The 20954-nt window shown below is 33.0% G+C and overlaps 3 protein-coding genes across 3 annotated transcripts in view; 2 read left to right on the top strand and 1 right to left on the bottom strand.

The window, feature by feature from the left end:
* LOC136968564 (F-box only protein 9) overlaps window positions 1-4470 on the top strand; it is a 50032-nt gene extending 45562 nt beyond the window's left edge. Inside the window, exons 10-13 of the mRNA XM_067262556.1 lie at window positions 918-1034; window positions 1119-1351; window positions 1438-1517; window positions 3407-4470. Of these exons, the coding sequence (XP_067118657.1) occupies window positions 918-1034; window positions 1119-1351; window positions 1438-1517; window positions 3407-3518 (542 nt within the window). The 3' untranslated portion in view covers window positions 3519-4470. The remainder of the gene's footprint in view (window positions 1-917; window positions 1035-1118; window positions 1352-1437; window positions 1518-3406) is intronic.
* The window catches only part of LOC136968560 (flavin-containing monooxygenase 5-like), a 223361-nt gene that overhangs the window by 101919 nt on the left and 100488 nt on the right, over window positions 1-20954 (bottom strand). The gene's annotated exons all lie outside the window — the stretch shown is intronic.
* Window positions 14255-16243, top strand: LOC136968552 (uncharacterized). Its single transcript, XM_067262542.1, has 2 exons — window positions 14255-14656; window positions 15223-16243. The coding sequence occupies exons 1-2, from the start codon at window positions 14393-14395 to the stop codon at window positions 15907-15909; spliced, it is 951 nt and encodes a 316-aa protein (XP_067118643.1). The 5' UTR covers window positions 14255-14392; the 3' UTR covers window positions 15910-16243.

Below are 20954 nucleotides of genomic sequence, written 5' to 3'. Positions count from 1 at the left end.
TATGTTTATTAAAGCAATCAATAATTTATTTCCAATCAATAATTAATTAACAATCACGATTAAAAGTACTGTATTACATGTTAATATTAATTTGAGTTAAACGAGGGCATTTTCTCTTTACAAAGTATTATTGTCATTGCAGCTTGTTTGTTGATCTTGATCAGAAATATCAGCAACATTTTCATATTTTTTTATTTTTATCATAACAAATTTTTATGGATGACAAAATAAAAATGTTGCTACTAATGGAAAATTTGTTCTAGCTGGTTGCATTTGTTCAGCCAAGTACTGAGCGACTTTTTTCCAGACTTTGTGTTTGAGCACTGAATTGTTTGAGTACCAAGATACTGCTGTATTTCGTTTGTCATTTTTACAAATGAACAAAGGTAAGTAATAACTGTTGTTTAAAAAAGTTTAATAACACTTACCTAAAAATGTTTAAATAAACTTTACTAAATATGAAGATTAATCTATAAAAAGAAAACACAGTGACAGTCTTAAGGACTTTAGCCTGAAAGCAACTACAGTGACATCTGGTTGATAGGAAAGTTAGTGCAATTTTTTTCTTTCTTGTCCTATCAGTTTTCATTAAAGCAAACCTGAAAAAAAGCACAAAATTATTTGCAAATTTTAATATTCTAGAATCCATGGGCAAATTTAGACATTTGTGCTTACTTGAATAAAAAAAATATAGAATAACAAAGTTTGCGCTTAAAAATTGTGAATTTTGTATAGGAGATTTTTCAAAACCGTATTAGAGTGAAACTAGAAGTCGTGTTGCATGGGGATATCCCCAATTTTCAAACCTTGTTAGAGTGAAACTGTGTTGTAGAAGTACCATGTTGTACGAGAGATACCTGTAGTTGATATTTATTTTATAAATTTTAGATTACTAACAATTTAAGATTTTTTAAAAGGTACCTATATCAGCAAGACAACATATGTCAGATATGGAGAACCAACATTTCAAGATGCTAACTACAGGCCGTGTTACTTAGTCGAATATTTTCGTTATCTTCGCTTTTTCCCAGAAGGTTTTCTAACTCTGATTATCATTAAAAATATATTAATAAATATTGCTACTAAATTTTAACTGATTGTTTTTTTCTTATTGTTAGGAAGAGTGTTGATGCTTACGACACCCGATGATCCGTATCAGTCGCTCTCTAAACTAAAATATCGGAAACCTCGACATCCTGCCGTACTCTCTGGACATTATCGTTTGGTAGACAATTCGGTCACTGCTATATTAAAGCGCTTTAAGCCCGACATTACTGTGACAAACGGAGGGAATTATCGTTATCGCCGCCAACGTGCAGTTCCTCAGGAAGCAGAACAAACATTTCATTTGGCAAGATTTATTAATTCTTTTCATATTTTATCTGTGAAATAATCCTTTTACGTAATTAAATTAAATTATATCTGACATTCTTTTAGGGTCTGGAAGTTCGAAACGTAAAGGGTCGACCAAGTTTTCAGCTGATTTGGAGACATTATTCAATCCATATGAATCACAGGTTGAATTATTTTAATAACTTTATCATCGGAGCATTACAAAAGTTCTGTTTAAGTTTATGATGATTTATTTCTAACACTATTTACCAGTTTGTTATAAACAATATTTATACAAAGCTTATGATAGTAAGACATGCAATATTTCTTATGGTAAATCAGTTAGGAAATTAAATTTGTTACTTTCTAAGTGAAATATATACAAGAACATAGTGTATTTTGATACAAAGCTAAAAATTATCAATATTTGCAGGATATAATCAGTCACTTTTATAACCATTTAAAGGGGTTTTTTTGGATGAATAGTGTATTTTGTTTTATAAGTGTAACTAGGACACATCATACAGTCAGAGCTCTCTAAAATGGCCAACTTGGGACTATGGTTTTGGATGGTTGGAAAAAGTATGGTCAAAGTAAGGTGCATTTTTCAAAATGCATTTTCAACCATTTTTCAAAAACAATTCATTTTTATGTAACAAGATTTTATTTTATTTTTTTATTGCATTATTTTTCAACTTAACAAAGCTCTGGATAATTAACAAACATTTAGTCTGATTTATTATTGTATTACATTTGAATAAAATGTATTTTATTGGTTTGTTTTAATCCTTGTCAGTGATAAACTTTAATGGATAGCCTCGTTTTCTGAAGTTCTGCAATATCCTTTCCATGATCTTTTTGCATATGCTGAAAAACTAACAAAATTTTTTGTGTGTGATGTTTTCCATATCTTCTTCTGGATTACATTTTTTTCATCTTCATAATCTCATAGACTTTCATTGTTGTCAGAATTCATTTCTTCAACAATACATTCTTTGATTCTTTAACCTATCTCATGTTGAAATTTTTCTCCGTTATGTGTGCCCACCATGTTGAATTTTTCTCGATGTTAAGCCTAACAAAAATTTTATGTTTTTAAAAAAATAATGATGGCTATTGTATCGTTCGAAATTATTTTTTTATTTTTCACAAACAAAATTGATATATTAATAAATATAAAAACAAACAAAATTATATTTGGAAGTTAGTTTTAATATAAAAATTATAATGACTAGCAACATTTCATTTCAAAAATGCACCAATACTGTAACAAGATACCTTGGGTCAAATGCTCGAGGTCAGAGGTCATGACCCCGAGAATTGTCGGGAATAACACGGGACAGGTTAAATATTACATGCACTTCTCCTGTCTTTTCATAATATCTTTAGGGTTTTAATACTCAAACCTCGTACATCCTGTGTATCTTTTGTGTGTGATAATGTTTTATGGGTGTTTATGTAAGAAAAATTACATCTCAAAAATTATATACAAATTCTTCAACAAAATATGTCGAAAAACCTCAAAGTATATTTTAAATACAAATGATTAGAACATTAGAATCGCATTTAGGCATTTTTTAAAGTTCTTTGTATATCAAGAAATGGAATATGAATCCCAAATATAGCTCCTCTGGAAGTGACATTGGCATCAAGCCATCCCAACATCTCTTACAGTAAAAAGCCTAAACATAGTTTCGTAACATCACTAAGTAATCATTGAATTCTTTGATTAAAGTGTTGAGATATTGTTAAGAATATGTTCCAATTTAATCTTTGATTTTATTGCAAATTTTGCAATATTTAAAACAAATATCTTTATTACTGTGTATTTACTATGATATATCATAATGTAATGTTTACAGTACAGCAATTGGATTGTATGTGTTACTTATATATGGAATGTTCTATTTTCATTAATGGATTACAGATGTTAAGTGGGGATGCTTGCATTTTTTAAAACTACTCCATTTTAAACTTAAAGAAACACAACAGAACTATATATTGTAAAATCTTACATTTGCATTTTAAAAAAACATGAGTTTGATAGATCTAACAAATACTTTATTTATTACAGGAATGGCCAAGAGACGGTCTCAGAATTCGATCTGACTGCAAACAATTTTCCCCCGTTCTGGTTTTCCCGCGTTCGCAGTTATTCAATCGCCTCGGATAATGCCTTGCAATGAGCCGTCGTCTACGTTCTTTTGTAGACCGAAGCAGAGTATTTTCTTTTAATACTTTGTTGTTTAAATAGAAAATATGTTAACGGAGGAGCACGATATTGCACTTTGAAATTCATATTGCTCATTTCATTATTCTATGTTTTGTGTAATCATTGTTTTGTACATTTATTCCTCAGATATTGTTTGAAAGTGTAACTTTTTTTGTTTTGGCACAATTCATTGCCTTAGTTCTATAGAAAATTTATTTGAAAATTTATAAAAGTCGTTCTTTAAGAGCATAAAATACATTCTTTAAAAATTATCTTTAAAATTTCAGAAACATTGTACAAAAAATTGCATATTTTTATACGATATGCCTTGGCTAGATATCATTTCTCTATATAAAAATATACACATACATTGTATATTTATAAGGTTCAGGAGTGAAACGAAAAGGATTTAATGTGGCTATGTTTTGGTTTACTAAATGCTTTATTGCTTTTTTATAAAATAACAATATTTGGGATTAAAATAGAATTCAAGGAAATCTGTGTTGCACTGCATTTGAATATAAAATGCATAGTTTTGTTGACATAATAGAGTAAATTTTTTGTATTTTAGTCAGTTTTACATCTATCTTTATGTTTTTAACACCTATTTATTTGTTGCATTGACAGAAAATATTCTTGGCTGCAATATTTTAAAATGATCTTTGATAAAAGTTATTTAAATGGATATAATTTCCTTATTAAAGTTTACTTTCTGAATATTTTCAATCAAACTTTGTACAATTGCAACTGTTTTAAATTGGTTTTCAATGTATGGAACTGGGGCAATGAACTACAAAAGTGCCTTTGCTCGTATATAGAAAGAAATGAATATAATTTTAAAATATGTATAGAAGCATAAAACTAACCTTGTACAAATTTCTAAGTGTTTAACATGTTTGCTTAATATTAAAGATGTCATATCATAACATTTCACGTATAGATTTATTTGGTATCATTATGCATCCGTGATGTGATATTTGCCATCAAATTACAGTTTAGTTTCTTGGAAATGGCAGTGAGATGGTGTCCTTTCTCACAGTTTAGTTCCATTGCAAAACGTGTCGTAAGTAATAAGTTTTATACATTGTTCGACGGCCGTGTTTTTATGTATAATCACGTTTTTAAACAGATTGGCCTAAAAGTTAGTTAACCATTAAAAAGACTAAATTGCTGTCTTATTCATTTACAAACTGTACAAAAACGATTCAAAATAAAATCCTATTTTGTTCATTACACAAATACTAATGCTTTTCCACTCAAGTTGCCAAACCTGGTTAAGAGACTTTTGGGCCATTCTATATATATGAATTGAAGTAGTAAACACACACTAACTCTTCGAAAAATAATTATTATAGAGCAATACTGCTAACTGCCTTTGCTTATTCAGAAAGAAGTACTTTCAAGAGTTACTAAGACACCTCACGATCATAATACTGTTTTTTTTTCTGAATATTTTTGCACGATTTTGGTGAGCAATTGCAATTCAAAAACCTCACGACTAAATTCGGCAGCAAACATGTTAAACACATTTATGTGTTGTTAGTATATATATTTATTTTTGACAGAATTTTTATTTGTAAATTGTTTATTCAAAATATTTGAAGTATTTAATTGATAACTTTTATCTTCATTTAAATGGAATTTTCTTTCTTTAACGCTGTAGATAATGTGGCAGAATCTTGATTTTTGTCATCCACGTGTGAAAACCGTCAAAATTTAGCATTTGCATTAGCAGAAGATTTGTATATATGTGTATTCAGATAAGTAATATCATTCGATACTCGAATTTTAATTAAGATTTGGTTTTACACGATGTTAAAGTGTACGAACTACGTAACCGTTTACGTAGTTTGCACTATAAAATTCAGTTTGGGAATCGTTTAATGGTGCTATTGATCCGAGTTTAACTTAAGTATCTTAAAATACATCTTTTCGAGTCAAAGATCGAGGTTGCAAACGTAGAAGGCACCCGAGTGTCTGCCGAATCACTAGCGTAAAGTATAATGGAAAATTATCGTGTAATTTATTTAAAAAGATTGTTTTAAGGGAGTTCGGCAACTTTTTAAATTGTTTTATTCGATAAATGTAATATTGTAACTCGTCACAATTTGAATTTTATTAATTATTTGAAAGTGATTGTACATTAAAATTAAACAGAAACATAAAAAACAGCAGAAAATGTTTTGTGATTATTTAACGATTAGTCCGTTAATGGCACGCTTGTTAAATTCATTGGACATTTGCTACACGTACTGTACAATTAAGACGAACTGCTGTATTAAATCCATTCCATATTTGTCACACGTAAACAATTAATTTTTAGGTTCTAAAAACTGCCTGCCTATATAACATTCCACTAAATTGTTTATTTTCTATTTAAATTAAAATCATATTTGATTTTAAATTCAGTTTGGATGAAAATCTTATCAAGGTTTTAATTTCATTTTTACTTGTTGAAAGAAACAAGGAACTAGCTTTAGAATGAGTTCTGAACTGATTTTAGAACAAGGTATGATAAAAAAACAAAAGAAGAAATATTATTATATATTATATAATTTTAGTTTTATCTATTTTTTAACTCTGCCATATGGGCAGTAAGATGGCCCTTCCCCCTTGTGGATTTGGCAAGGCCCACGATAGGAGTGGCAGCATAGCGAGGGACGATGTTTGACATACCCGAAATGGATCGCACTAGAAAAATTCTTAGGTTGCTTGCCAGATTTGATCCTGGATTTCCAGAGCAATAGGCCGACCAATGCCTTCAATGCCTTTGTTGTCTCGTTATCTGTTTTATCCATTTTCATCTTGTTTCTTTTTTCCATTTGTTTTCATTTCACGATGATGCCCGCAGTGGTAACGGTCACCTGGCCATTGCTACTGTGGGCACAATCACGACCACGAGGTTCGAGGAATCTGGGCTGTTCCAAGTAAGAAAATTTTTGAGCTCCAGTCCAGAATTAAACCGGAATTCTCGACAGCCGGAAGACCGAGGCAGTTAAAGCGTCGACCTTGCGTTCTGCAGCAGCGGTAACCGACCGAGCTCTGCGGACCATTAATGGTTTGCAAGAAAATTATGACGGTCCGTGGAGAAATTTGGACATCGATTACACGAAGTATTACGAAAGAAATGCAAAATGCTCGGTTTCATTTTTCTCTCGTCGAGTGGACATGCGCAATAAATGGATCGAACAGAACATAACACTTAGGGCCAGCGTTGCCAGATTTGGCTACTTTGCGCAAAATTGGGCTACTTATTTTTCAGTTCGGCGTTAAAAAAGCATTTGGCGCACTGGCTACTTTTTGGGCTACAAAAATTTGACTCGGCTACATTTTGGGCCGGTTACACAAATTATTTCATCCTTTGTTTTGCGCCTAGAACGGTAATACTTGTGTGCTGTCTACTCGTTTTGTTTTTATACATGGTATATTTTATATAAGTTTTATAATTTATTTATTATTGGTATTAAAATGGGTAAACGGACAAAGTATTCTCGGTCCTTTCGGAAAGAATGGCTTCGAGATAAAAATCTTAAAGGTAAGCGGGAAATTTTCCTCATTAAGTTGCATTTTTAAATATTTTGGCAAATGGCGTAATTTTAAATTGATTTAATTAAATTTAAACTTTAAGAAAAGATAGCTCCAGTAAGTATTCATTCACGCTTGACAGGAGAATTTTAGTTTATAACAGCTTATTTTTTAAAGAAAATTTAATATAAATTCCAGTTAAATGATATCCTAGAAAGAAAAAAAAAAAATTGCATTTGTAAACAGAAATGACTAATGGAAAATGCTACGCTATACGGAATGGTACCAAACATGGTTACTAGGGCCTAATTTTTATAAATTTTAATTGTTTTTGATAAAATTAGTAACAAATAACGTTACGCTAATTGTAACTGTTTGCCAACGTCAGCTTGTAAATGTCACGTATATAATAAAATAGTGATTTCTTTCCAAGAAGCTATCGAAATTGACTGGTGTGGTCTCATTAACAGACAAGTACTAAAATAAAACTAAGATAATTAAAATATAAAACAATATACACTAAAATATAGTAAACAAAACAAAAGTTTCCTCATCTCTGAAATTACATGCATATTTACATGTAATGATATATAAACGTTCGAAGTATGAACCATCAACGAGGTCGAGGCCGAAGTTTTAAATGCGAAAACGTGTATGTACTCAAACGTACAAACTGAGCTGTTTCCCGGAATATAATTAATTATTTTTAAAATATAAAAAGTGTCTCGAAATCAAATGATTTAAAAATGAAATATAATTATAAGTAATTTAATACGTTTCGCAACCTCCAAAATCATAATATTAATAGTGCTGTGTGAAATACATATTAAAATTACCTTTGAATTACGTAGAAATTTTCACAAAGAAAAAATTTATTAAAGTTTGTCGGAAACTGCTTACAACAAAAATGCCTTTGAAAATTTAAAGATAAAAACGAACTTCGATCAAACTTCTAACTTAGAAGGTAATTTTAGTTATTTAAATAAAACGTAATACAAAATATTGTAAATTTTTATAATATTTTTGAAAACCAAAGGTGGTCGATACTCCGATCACTCCATCCGGTTATTATTTTAATAGTGAAAAGCCCCGGTACCGAGAATGCCCTTTCCGATTCGACGGATGCGGGTGGAATCGTCTTTAATGCATTTAAGAGAAGACAAATGTTACGCGTTTTTTCACCCGTAGCCTGGAAGATTGCTAGTTTCGTTTTCGTTGCCGCGCTACTTTTGCTCTCGACTATTCTCGATTTGTCTACAGCCTGGTACTCACATGCGGCAACGGACGACGGAAACGGTTGCCGTTCCGTCGTCTTTCCGCGTCGCGTGTACTCGCGTGCGGAAAATGGTCTACAATCGAAACGCGCGCCATCTGCCAGTTGTAATTATAAACAGCTATCGAGAGTAGACGAAAATGGCGCCTACGAAGACTGTTTTGTTATATCAGTTAAACTTTTTAAGTTTACCGACAATTTTATCTCAGATAAAAAAGCCACAGAAGCGAAGTTTAATAAAGCCTATTATTCAGTTATTCTAATTTACAAACTTACTAAATATCAAGCAGATCAGCTACTCAATTCTTATAAAATGCGCATGATCTAAATCTATTTAGATTTAGATAATTGCATTTTATAAGAATGTTTAACTTTTTTAAAAAAAAGACTGATTTGTTTAAAATGTTACATAAAAAAAATGCAAACTCATTCTAGTAAGCGTAATTGGGTTGACCGAGATTCTTATATTTTGGATATGATTTTCTAGATCTGTTTGAGTTTGATGAAAATGAGCTCTTAATCCAGATCTCGTGGATGTAATTGAGTAGTTTATGGCAACTTTGGGTATTCTTTATTTTCGGGTTATCCTTTGAAGAAACGAGTGTTTTTTCGTGATCATTCTATGATTTAGTTATAATTATACTTTTTGTTATTTAATTTGTTTCAAGAATTTTAACAAATACTAATAAGTGTCACATACTTTATTTCTCCCATGTAATATATTAATCCTTATACAATATAGTTTATTGACTGACGATTATTATTTTTCAAGTAAGTTTTAAATAGGAAAATTTAAAAGAAATTTGTAACATATTGTATAGCATTTAAATTTATATTCCGTACTTTATAATTTCACAAAAAGGTTCTTTGTCCGAGATAATTTTTCCATATTTTTCTCCCCATATCTGAATTCTTCCTCCTCGTCTACATTTGTACAAATGAAGTAGACAATACAAATATGTACTAAAATATTGAAAAAGCATTAACAAATTTCCCGAATGTATTCCGAAGATGCTGTGGAGTGGCTGTTTATATCGAGGGTTATATTCTAGATAGCCTGTTAAGGAAATTTATAGTGTAAAAATAAAAAATACACGATAACTTTTTGTATATATAAAATTTTTTATTCTTTCAAATATTCGTCTTTCTCTTCTAATTCCAACATCGTAAATTCAATATTCTTCGTGGCATAATGCCTGTCTTTTTTATTTAAATCGCCAAGTCTAACATTTAGACTTTTACAAAAGCAGTCTACTCTGTCTTCTTGCGTTGTTTCAGTTAAAAGTTTAGATGTTTCACCGAAAGTTTTTAGAGCAACATCCAACGTGTCTCGACTTTTTTTTTGTCGTTTTCTGTTTTTTCTTATAAGGGCTTTCGGGTTGACTATTCTCTTCGGATGTCTCGTCTCTGTAATAATAACAGCAGTTGTTATTATCTATTACAATTATTTATTATAAATTTAAAATATGGTACAATTTCACTTACATTTCACAAAAAGGTTCTGTCGTATCAGAAATGTCGATACAATCACTACTCTCAATGTGTGCTGCGAATGCTTCATCGTTTCCTACAGTGCTGTTAAAATAAATTGCCATCATTATTTCTTGATAAATGATTAGTACACTAAAATTTTATTTAATGGTTTTTTTAAGTAATGCACCATTTTAATATTCTAAAGAAATCAGTGGTTATTCAATTCTGTTTGAACTAAGAAATTAAAATACTAGTATAGAATCATTGCAAACTTAATATCTTAAATACATTATATATTAATTATAACTTATAATCGTCATACCTGTCTGCCTGTAGTAAAACTGATCCGAGAAATCCATCAATATATTTAAATAAACTCCAATTTGTGGAGTATATTTCTGAAGTACTTGCGCCACTCATAGTTTCGAACTAATGTTAAATCACTACTCACCGCTAATTCCGAACTGCTCGCCAATTGCAGTCCGTATTCTTTTTTTCGGCGTCGTATCTTTAAAATCTGTACGTTTTTTATCGTACAGACACGGATATTTACTTATCGTTTCAATAAAATATTCGTTATTGATCACACGCTTTCTGTTCGTGTCGACCGCCATTTTAGTTCGAATGCCCACGTGATCTTTACGACGACATTGCTAAACGGCCTTCCTATCGGTCTAATTTTTGCCGTTCCGCTTTCCGCGACGGCAAAAGTCGAAAATTTTCAACTTCGTATTCCGTCGACGTCGACGGCAAAAGCGACGTCATTTTGCCGTTCCGTCGACCGTTTCCGTCGTCCGTTGCCGCACGCGAGTACCAGGCTTACCTCGGCCGCTTTAATAGCGGTATCGAGCTTACAGCCCGATAATTCGGCGGTTGGTTTGGCTTTAATAATCGGGTTTACGAAGAAAAACTTCCTACTCGTTTGTATCCTTGCCCAATTTGCACAACCCGGCGTTACGCAGTTATTCAAGCTACCGAGCGTGGTTAAAAATCAAGAAAGCGTAAGCGCAATTATTCCAGATATTACGGGCTCCGACAAGTAAAGGATTTTCGGAGTCCTGCCACAAATACACATTGATTATTGACAATATGTGAGATATCGTAACGAGCAAAAATTTAAAAAACGAATAAGCCAGCTTAAAATTATTAATACAAATGTATTCTGATAGTTTACGAGTTAATTATACTTTCTATTTGCAAAATTTTCGTATAGACCTATTACAATTAAATATATAATCCTTATTGATTGACGTATTTCAGTTTAGCACACCCTCGATTTAGTACTAATTCCATAAACGAATGGCAACGTTAAATCGAGGTTTGACTGTATATTGTATGTATTGTACATATTTATATTCCCGAGAGCCACAAATGCACCATACTTCCCCGATTTCGTTATATTTAAGATTCGCTATACAGCGAATCTATGGCACTTAAAAAGTACACCGTAAAGGCTTTTTAAATTGAAATAATATCCGATTCTTAAAAGTATACAATTAATAAATTAATTAATAAAAACTTAAATTGTTTCTGGTCGTACAAATTGAAATCTGTAATACTTCAATAAGCAAAATTCGTGTTTAATTTTTTTTTTAAATTTTGTTTCTAAATTATTAAAACTCACCGTTCCATTATTAACGATTACACTCGACTAACGAGAACAAATAAATAAATATCGATTTATGAGTTAAACGTATTCAAATTTTTAAAAATAACAAAAATTAAATTAATTTATTTCCTATTATTTTATTTTATTAATATATTAAATTTATACTTCACTACTTACGTCACCACTGAAATAGGTACTATTCGCTGTCTCTTCTAAAATGTAGATTTATAATATATTTTATATTAATTTATATATGCAAAAATGAATAATATTATAACAAATATAACTCGAAACTATTTTAAAATATTACCGATATATCTATTTTAATTTAAACCGCTATTAGACCCGTTAGCCTATATACCGGTGGTGGCAAAAGAATAAAAATATATTTTATTCTTTTTGAAATCGTAGCGATACGCAAAAGATTTAAATTTCTAATTTCGTTACGGCAAAACGGAATCCACTAATTGAAAAGTATTGCTTTAAGAAACTATTTTTGAATGTAAATATCAAAGCGTATCGACGATATTTGAGATAACGCGAAGTAACAATTCGAAATAATGTTTTACGCAACAATATCCGACAATGGCCTTTAAGAACGATGCTTGATTATCGAAGGGAAAATCAGACAAGAAGAATTTCCAAGAACTCGTGCATTTGGATACTCACGTATTTAACATTTCTATATATTTTATCACGAGTACATCACATAAACATATTTAAATTTCGTTTTCTTTAGTAGGGGAATCGATGGAGCCTTCTTCATTAATCTTTGTCTTTCGTTGCTGTCTGATATTTGTTGCATCTTAGATTAACGAAACAGTTAAGAAAAATTTCATTTTTTCTAATTAAATTCTTAATATTTTTTTAAGTTCGGATTAAAATTTATTATAATTTTTAATTTAGGATAAATAGGGATTTTGCAAATCCTCTTACCACTACCGAGGCAGTAGAAAAACAGATTGTTCTTAAACGGAAAAGGAAAATTGTTTGTTTTTTATTAAAAAATTTGTAAAAATTTGTATAACTTGTGTTTGTACATATGTATTATAGGTAATTAAAAGAATTTGTGGCCCGTGAGAGCGAAGATCCTTCGGGAGTCAAAATACATTCCGAGGAAACAGTTCTGATCGGTGACGCACAATCGACAGGAGAGAAATACTCCAGTCGGGTGATTTATAGCATTGTACCGTGCCCGAAGCCGAATTACAGTATTTGCCGTTTAAAGGATGCTGTCCTATATCTTACACCTCAGAAATTATACTGAACTGCAAATCCCAACGATTTGCACGGACAGTCAAACTGCACTGCGAAGGATCAACGGTAACGACAGACGATGTCACACGACCAATCACGTTCGTGAGATTTTAAATACTATCGGGAACTTCGAAGTCAGCTTTTCCTGGATTAGGGGTCGTAGTGGAATACGAGGAAATGAAGATGCCGATAAAATTGCGAAACAGTACGCCAACAATACTGGGGAAATTATTTTTCCTCGTCTTACGTATAAAAACATCAAAACTCTGCTTGAGAATACGGCGTTGCAACTCTGGCAAACCGAATGGAGTGCGGGTGATACGGGAAGAGTCGCGTTTGATTTCTTCCCCAACTTGCTGCAGCGGCTTCGTACGAAACACTTCGAATTGAACCACATCGTAACGCTAACGCTTACCGGCCACGGTAACTTTAAAAAATACCTTCGTAGGTTCGGGCACAGTGAGGAAGATACGTGTGAGTGTGACGGATCTACTGTCCGAGACCGCGCATCATTTCATCTTCCAATGTGAAACATACAACCGGGAACGAAGACGCCTCACTCGAAACGGTCACAATTGGCCATGCCCGTTATGGTGTCTTGTGTCCACCAGTGAAGTATTCGGGGAATTTACTACATATATCACTGTGACTAGAGCACTCGAAACGAACTTTAACTGAACGCTGCATACTGTACAATGTGGATCTCTATGAATAGTGTTCTGAATTTCTGTGAACAACGTTTGGCGTTGGGGGTTTATGGTTCCAAGTGAGAGCTGGGTTTTTGTGGTTGTGTCTCACCACACGCATACGTTCATCGGTACAACGATTTATGGTACTTGTTCGCTTTGCAATTGTAATGATGACAAGTAGTCATATGTATAGTATTTAATTTGTGAGTATGTAATATGGTGTTTTGTGTAAGCAAATTATAGTATACACTTGCATTTAATTGGTTCTACGTAGACGAGATTGTCGGGTTACATTCTGTATTATTACTTTTGTTCAAACGGCCTAGAGCCGCATGTACAGTACATATTTTAATTTTAATTAATAAAAACGGCAGGACGCCCACGAGACTTCCCTTTTCATCCCCTTTTCTATCTTTTTTTCTTTTCCCCTTCACCTCTTCTCTAACTTCTTTCTCCTTCTCACCCCCAGGCAATACTAATGAGTAGTCCTGGGTCTTCATCCCCTTTACGCTACCGATAAGCTACCAATCGTCCAAACAGAACAAAAAAGAAAAGTCATCTGCAGGTCTGCGCTCTCCAAGTCTGCAAGAAAAGAGTTGCTTTTGATGATGCAAAAACAAATCTAAAGAAACGGGAATTCGACGATGCAGGATGCATTTTCTGCAGTGAATATACAATAGCAATCTTATCGTTTTTTTCACACGTAGTATAGAAATTTGTAAAACATACGTGATGCAGTTATAATAAAATATTAATTTTAATTAATTCAAAGTACGTTAAAATATGAAAATTTATATTTTATAAAATACAAGGGAAGGTCATTGGAAGCGATGGAAGAGCCGCTTCCACCTTCCAATGACGGCACGCCACTGATATGACAGACGATTAACATTGGGTGTATTCAAAATCTCGGCGCGCTGCCAGCGCTTCGCTGCCAGAAGTGACGTACTGCTGGCGTTTCGGAGAGAACACGAATGCTGACTACTGACTGCTGGAATATCCGGAAAGGTTAAACAAGAAAAATGGCGGATGATATGGACTTGTACGTTTCGCTAAATTTGTTTTTGAACTTATTTAATGAGACCAACGTAATGAAAAATGAATATTTCGAAAAGAGAAAGAGGGATGAGAATTTTTTAATATCTGTAGGAGTTATAGAAGAAGAAGAAAAACCAAACAAGAAAAGAAAGAGGATTCGAATTGAAAATTATGTTTCAGACGTAGTATCTATGTACTCTGACAAAGAATTTAAAAGTCATTTTCGCCTATCGCGTACAACAGTAGAGGTAAGTACAATATATGTAGGGGAGAGTAGGACAATGCAAAACGGAGTACAATGAAACGTTACAAATTATAAGATGTGGGACAGTTTCAATTGAACATGTAAACAGTATTTTTTTGTTCAGAGAGGAACTTATAACTTATTTTTTTCAGATATATTTAAGTGTGTGGTTAGCATTAGAAAAGAAAAACCAATAAGAGTATGTTGCTTTTTTATCAGAAGAAATTGTTTTGCTAAAATAAATTTTTTTCTTTATTTTCTAATTTATATAATTTCAAAAAATACCTTTAGTTATTTTAATGAGTTTTGTTTTCAATTATTTTAATCAGTCAATGATTAAAGTGATTGAAATAATATATATAAAATTAAATGTTTTATTAATGATGCAAAATAAACACTAAAGATAATTTTTTTTAAATCAAAAATAATAATCATGCAATTTAGGGTTAAAAAAGGGATATTACAAGCAAATTTTATGTTTCAATGAACCCCACTCTCTCCTACACTTCATAACTATATCTTATTGTTATATTATTGCTTTCAAATAAAATAATGACAATAATTTTGCAGATACTTTTACAATGTCTTCCCAATCCAAAGGTGAAAACAAAGCCCCTAATTGAAAAAGAAAAAAATTTGCTTATATTCTTGTGGTTAGTTGGCAATCAGGAAACATACAGAGAAGTAGCTGACAGATTTGGGGTAACTGAAAGCCATGCACACGGCGTGTTTATGAAATATTGTGATTACATTTCAGCTTTGGCTACTAAATTTATTTGCTGGCCTATTGGTGAAGAAGCTGAAAGATCCATTCGAGCATTTGAAGCTCTACGACAAGTGCCTTTTCCTGGGGTAATAGGTGCCATAGATGGCACCTATGTAGAATTTTCGGCACTGAAGGAAGAAAAAAATGAACACATCACTAGAAAACAAACTGCTGCTGTTGTGCTTCAAGCAGTTTGCAGAAGCAATTTGCTTTTTATTGATGTATTTGCAGGATGGCCTGGATCATCAAATGACGCAAGGGTGTTCCGAAATAGTCCTCTCTATTCCAAATTGGGAGATCCACAGTTTTTTCCAAACAATTGTCACATGATAGGAGATTGTGCATATCCTCTATCAAAATCACTCCTAACACCTTATCGTGATACTGGCTATTTAACAAGAAAAGAGAAAAACTATAACAAAGTTTTAAGCTCAAGTAGAGTTGTCATTGAGCAAGCTTTTGGCCATTTGTTTGGTAGATTCCGAAACTAAGATATTTATATATCAGAAAGAGAGCTTTTGTTCCAAAAGTCATCACTGCCTGTTGTGTACTGCATAATTTTTGTATTATGCATAATGATCAGAGTACAGATGTTGAAATTGTTAGTGAAGAGAATGGTCTAGAAGAACTGGAAGAACCCCGCAGCACTTATTCAAATACTGATGGAGCAGCTAAGAGGAACTTGATAGCAACTCAGCTGTTCTGAGACTGGGTGATGTTATTGGGCTGTATGTACTGAACAATACACTGTACTATAAGAATTTAGTGTTTCAATGTAATAAAATATTGTTTGGAATGTACTGTACTATTTATTAAGTATTATAATTTTGTTGAGATGGATACTATACATAGTGTCCTGGTATGATACATCTACTTTAAACAGTTAAAAATTTAAATGTCAGTGTCTTAAATAAAACGACAATGCTTTTTATTAGTTATTCGAATTTGTTATTTTAAAAAATAATCTTTATACACTATTACCAGTGGTGTATATTGTCAATTGTCGTCAACGGGTTAAAAAACTTTTAATAAATCTATATAAATAAAAATGTAACGTTCATTTGTTTAAAATCTTAAATCTCCAAAAGTTCTTCACCAAATTGACACAACATTGCATTCGAATACGTGCGTATTTTTATATACCTACCTATATAGATGTCACACAAAATTCCCCCTGCGGGGGAGAGGGACATGACAAGGCTTACCGTGAATAACTCGGCTTCTATTATACTATTTTATATGTGGTTTTTTGTGTTTTAATAGGGTACGTCATGAGAATGTACACGAATAAAAGATTTTTTGAAATCCCCCGTGGAGGGAGAGGGAAAGGATTTAGGCTTATCCTAAAGAAAAAAAGTCAAGACTAGATAGAATAATATTGCTTTATTAAATGATAAATGGAAAATTAGCCAAGGGACTACTTTAAAAAAGAAGAAAAAAAACATTTATTACACATTTTGTTTGTTTTTATTTTTAATTAAATCGGCTATTAGCATTCTAAGCTGCTGTAACTCATGTAATTTTTTTTCTTCTATTTCTTTCACTTTCTTCCACCTTTGTTCGTCCTTCGCATCTCTTTTAGCCATTTCTTCTATGAACCATGCAGGGGGTTCCCGCTTTCTCTTGCGGTTCTCCCTTGTTGTAACAGATGTTGAGGGATGGGCCGAGTCCAGGTTGCTCGAGTCTGACGCGTTAGTTTGGCTAACTGTGGCTGTATTTGGATCAGGGGATTTGGAGCCCGATGAATGAACAGTACTCACTGAGGTACATGGAGAAGGCAATGCAGGAGAGGTAATCGAAGCACTTAGGTAGTGAGGTGGTGGATTATTATTTGATTTGCCACCATATGCGTCATAAAATTTATTAAAATGTTCCCATCTTATTTTTCCCTCTCCTGATGTTTTTAATTTGTCTAAATTTTGCCTAAATGTACACATTAAATTTCGCCATTTATGGCTACACTCCTCCCCTGAAAATCTGTACCCTTTGTTTTGTAGGGCCTGTGAAATCTGGCCCCAGTTTTGCTTTAGAAACTGGTTTCTGAAAATCATTTTCTCTTTCAATTCTAGAGCTGATTAAAAGCTGTGTGGCGCCATCAGACCATTCAACTGAAAAAAGAAAGTACTTTAATATATTACTTATTATTTTAGTATTTGTTAAATAAAAAATTTTGAAATTGAATAGTCTGAATGTATTAAATAACTATACCCTTTTGTTTCTTTTTTTGCTCATTTTTGTTTATTTCAAGCTGATCATCTTTCTCTGCCTCTTCAAAATTAAATTGGACTCCTTCTGTGAGTTCTAATAAATTTCCAAACAAATTAATACAAAAAAAATATAGCATTGTATTGTAAATATCTTACCAAATTAACCATCCTTTTCTACGGCTCGAAAAATTCGTACAATTTTCGGTTTAGTGATATTTATATTGGATGGGATACGAATTTCAGAATTAATTTCCCCATGCTGCAAATCATGCAAATATTTTTGCATATAGTTTACATCTAAGGAAAGAAAATATCAAAATATTACAGAATTAATAGATTCGTTTAATACGTAACGAAATCAAGCCTAAGATTAACGTTAACAACTAAAAAAAAATTGGGGAGATTATCCAATTTGTGTTTAATTAAGAAACTAAATTGATTATTTTTCATTTTCTAGGTAAGATATAGCCTAGTTTTCTAATAATTATTTATTTTAATTTACTTTCTCTTTTGGATAGTTTTCCCACTTAAAATTAACGGTTTGATGGTTTTATCCTGATAATTATGTGATACGTATGAAAAGAATTATTAATTTTAATAAAAACTTTAATACATTTTAGTTTATATCATCATTGGATTATTTTTTGTGGCTTCCGCCATCTATAATTTTAATATAATAGCAACTAAACAAAATATGTCTCACATATATAAATATGTTGTATATTAAAATAATCTATTAATGTATAGTACTAACCTGATCTTAACTTATTCAGTGTGAATTCATCAATAAGTAAATTGAATTCGAAATCATCGATGTTAAACAAAGCTCTTACTAATTTCATAGTAGCTGCCATCTTCTTTGCTGACGTATCGAGCACTGAAAAAGACGCTTGCAGTTTGCTGGCAGCGCGCTGGAAGCAACCGGAAGTTGGCTGAGATTTTTAACAGAGGCGCTGAGAGGCGCTGAGATTTTGAATACACCCATTAAGGCCGGAATGTCAGTTAATTTAAGGTAGCAGCCTACCCAGTGGTGATATTCGAAATAGTTAACAAAGGGTTCGCCAGCAGAAAATTTTTCCCTGACAATCACCGACAAACGAAATGGAAGTTTTGGCTAGAAATGAATACAATACCTTTTCTCGCGATATATCTAATAATCAGTGGCGTATTTGGAACGTAACGAGCCCTAGGCGAAGACCAGGTAACAATAGTATATTAGTGTTGTCGACCTTTTTTTCTTTTTCTTTCTTCTTTACATAATTATCTGCCACCTGCTCACAGTCTGTATCTACGATGTATTGCATCAACATTGCTTTGTAGGTCTCTTCCTTGAGTAGCTGAGTGCAGGCGTAGGCTTGTGCGTTTTCGCAAAAGCAAAAAGTGTTGTACGGTTCACGAGCACACCCCTTGCAAAAGCGCAAGGCTTAAACAGGGCGGTGGTCGCGTCACCGGATACACCCAGGCTTTTTGCTTTTGAGAAAACGCACAAGCCTACGCCTGCACTCAGTTACTCAAGGAAGAGATCTTTTTTCTTTCTTTTTTTTTAGGCAGAGAAATTTTTCACCCCGAATAGACAGATGTCATCATCTCTCGAAATACAATATCCTTTTTATTTCGCTGTCCATAGCCCGACACGTGTTCCACGGCCATCTTGTGTTATCTCGCGCGCGTGAGATTGTGGGATCTCTCTTGTGACTGGATCTAGTTTCGAGAACTCTCTCGAATCGATCGCGATTAAACCTCGTTTCGGTCGAGATTGAAACGGTCGAGAGAGATCGCACCGAGACATAGTCCCCGACCTCGCTCACAATCTAGATTGAAATGCTCGGTGCGAACGGGGTCTAGTTTAGTAGTATTACAGAGTATAATACGTATATTTTAATATATTTTTTTTAAAAAAACAAAACCACTGAAAAATGTTCCGTGTGTTTAACAAGGTTCGGAAAACTGAAAATTTTAACAACGGGTTCGGCCGAACTTGTGCGAACCCGCTTTTAGCGATGTAGCTAAAATCCGTCGAGGTGTTGCGAAAGAATAGGTCCAAGTTAGATCCTACCTCGAGTGATAGCAGTTCCGATCTCGCCCACGTGTTCCACGTCCTTTGTTCGTCGGACAAGATTAACGAGTAGACTGGTTCTTTGGAAACACTATACTTTATTTCTCCGCGACCACGGACTATTTACAAGATCTAAGTTAAATAACTGTACAAACATGCGTTCGTCGTCGAGGGTGACTTCGGAAGATTGGCGTAACAAAAGCGAAGGTCAGCGTACGAAAGCGTCTCTCCAAGTCGGTGTCCGAGCATAGTTGCCAGATTTGAAGGTTAAAAAGTAGCGTGGTTGTGCTCCAAAAGTAGCGGATTTGAACTGTTTGTAGCCCAAATAATAAAAATGAATTATTTTGCAACTATGCACTTACTAATGAAATAAGTTCGTAATATATATATATGGACATTCGGTGTATCTGCATAAATTTTCTCTAAATCAAAGCGAGTCATTCGCAGGCGCGGCGATTCACTTTTTGAACTTAGAAACTTAGCGACTGCGACTTTTGTTTTCAGTTTTAAGGCCTCTCTGTTTACACTGTATCAAGAATTGTTGTATCTGTTAGACTAGTTTAGAGACTGTCGGAGAGATTAGTAAAAACTAGTTAGACTCGAGTAACTGGTTATACAACAAAGAATACACAAAGATTACACTGTCTTGACTCACGAAAGGTCAGCGCTGGAAAGGGGAGTGTGAAACGAGGTCACTGTCCCCGAAGGGCAGCGTCACTAACCTTTTATTACGTAACGGAAGAACGTTTACAAAACATCGCGACACAATTTGTTGTACGTAACGATGTATCACATTTGACAATAATTTAGATCGTTGATTCCAACAATATCAAAATTTAATAACTTTTGGATCACGTATTGGGAGAGAAAATTGGCAATTCCAAGATAATGCTGCCATTCATGCATCAAAATCAACTAAAAATTGGTTTGCTGAAAAAAAATTAATGTAATTGATCGGCCATCATGGAGTCCTGATATAAACCCAGGGATATAAACCCAATGTTAACAATGGAAGTGTTAAGAAAAAGCGACGCGCAATATTTACAGGCGCAAATGCGTTTTTGCGAAAAATCGAACATATTTTCAGACCCATCTAAAAATTCTCTAATTAGTCTGGAAACAGGGAAACCTAATTCTTGCATTCTGTGAAAAAAGATGAGATTGGCTATAATGTAATAATCTTAATCTTTGCTGTCGTTACTATTGCCCGAGTAACACTGGGCCTATTCACTACATTTTTAGTAGACGTTTCCTTTTTTTCTTTTTTTAGGTA

This window comes from Centruroides vittatus, unplaced genomic scaffold (genome assembly GCF_030686945.1).
Source record: "Centruroides vittatus isolate TY-2023 unplaced genomic scaffold, ASM3068694v2 contig_15, whole genome shotgun sequence".
NCBI lineage: Eukaryota > Metazoa > Arthropoda > Arachnida > Scorpiones > Buthidae > Centruroides > Centruroides vittatus.
Note: the sequence above shows the minus strand (reverse complement) of the source record. Positions and strands in the feature narration are given on the sequence as shown.

What these genes read in the sequence shown, in the direction of transcription:
- LOC136968552 (XM_067262542.1), top strand. Translation starts at nt 14,393, where the DNA reads ATGGCGGATGATATGGACTTGTACGTTTCGCTAAATTTGTTTTTGAAC. An exon ending in TATCGCGTACAACAGTAGAG is followed by an intron (nt 14,657 to 15,222) that starts GTAAGTACAATA and finishes ATAATTTTGCAG; the next exon opens with ATACTTTTACAATGTCTTCC.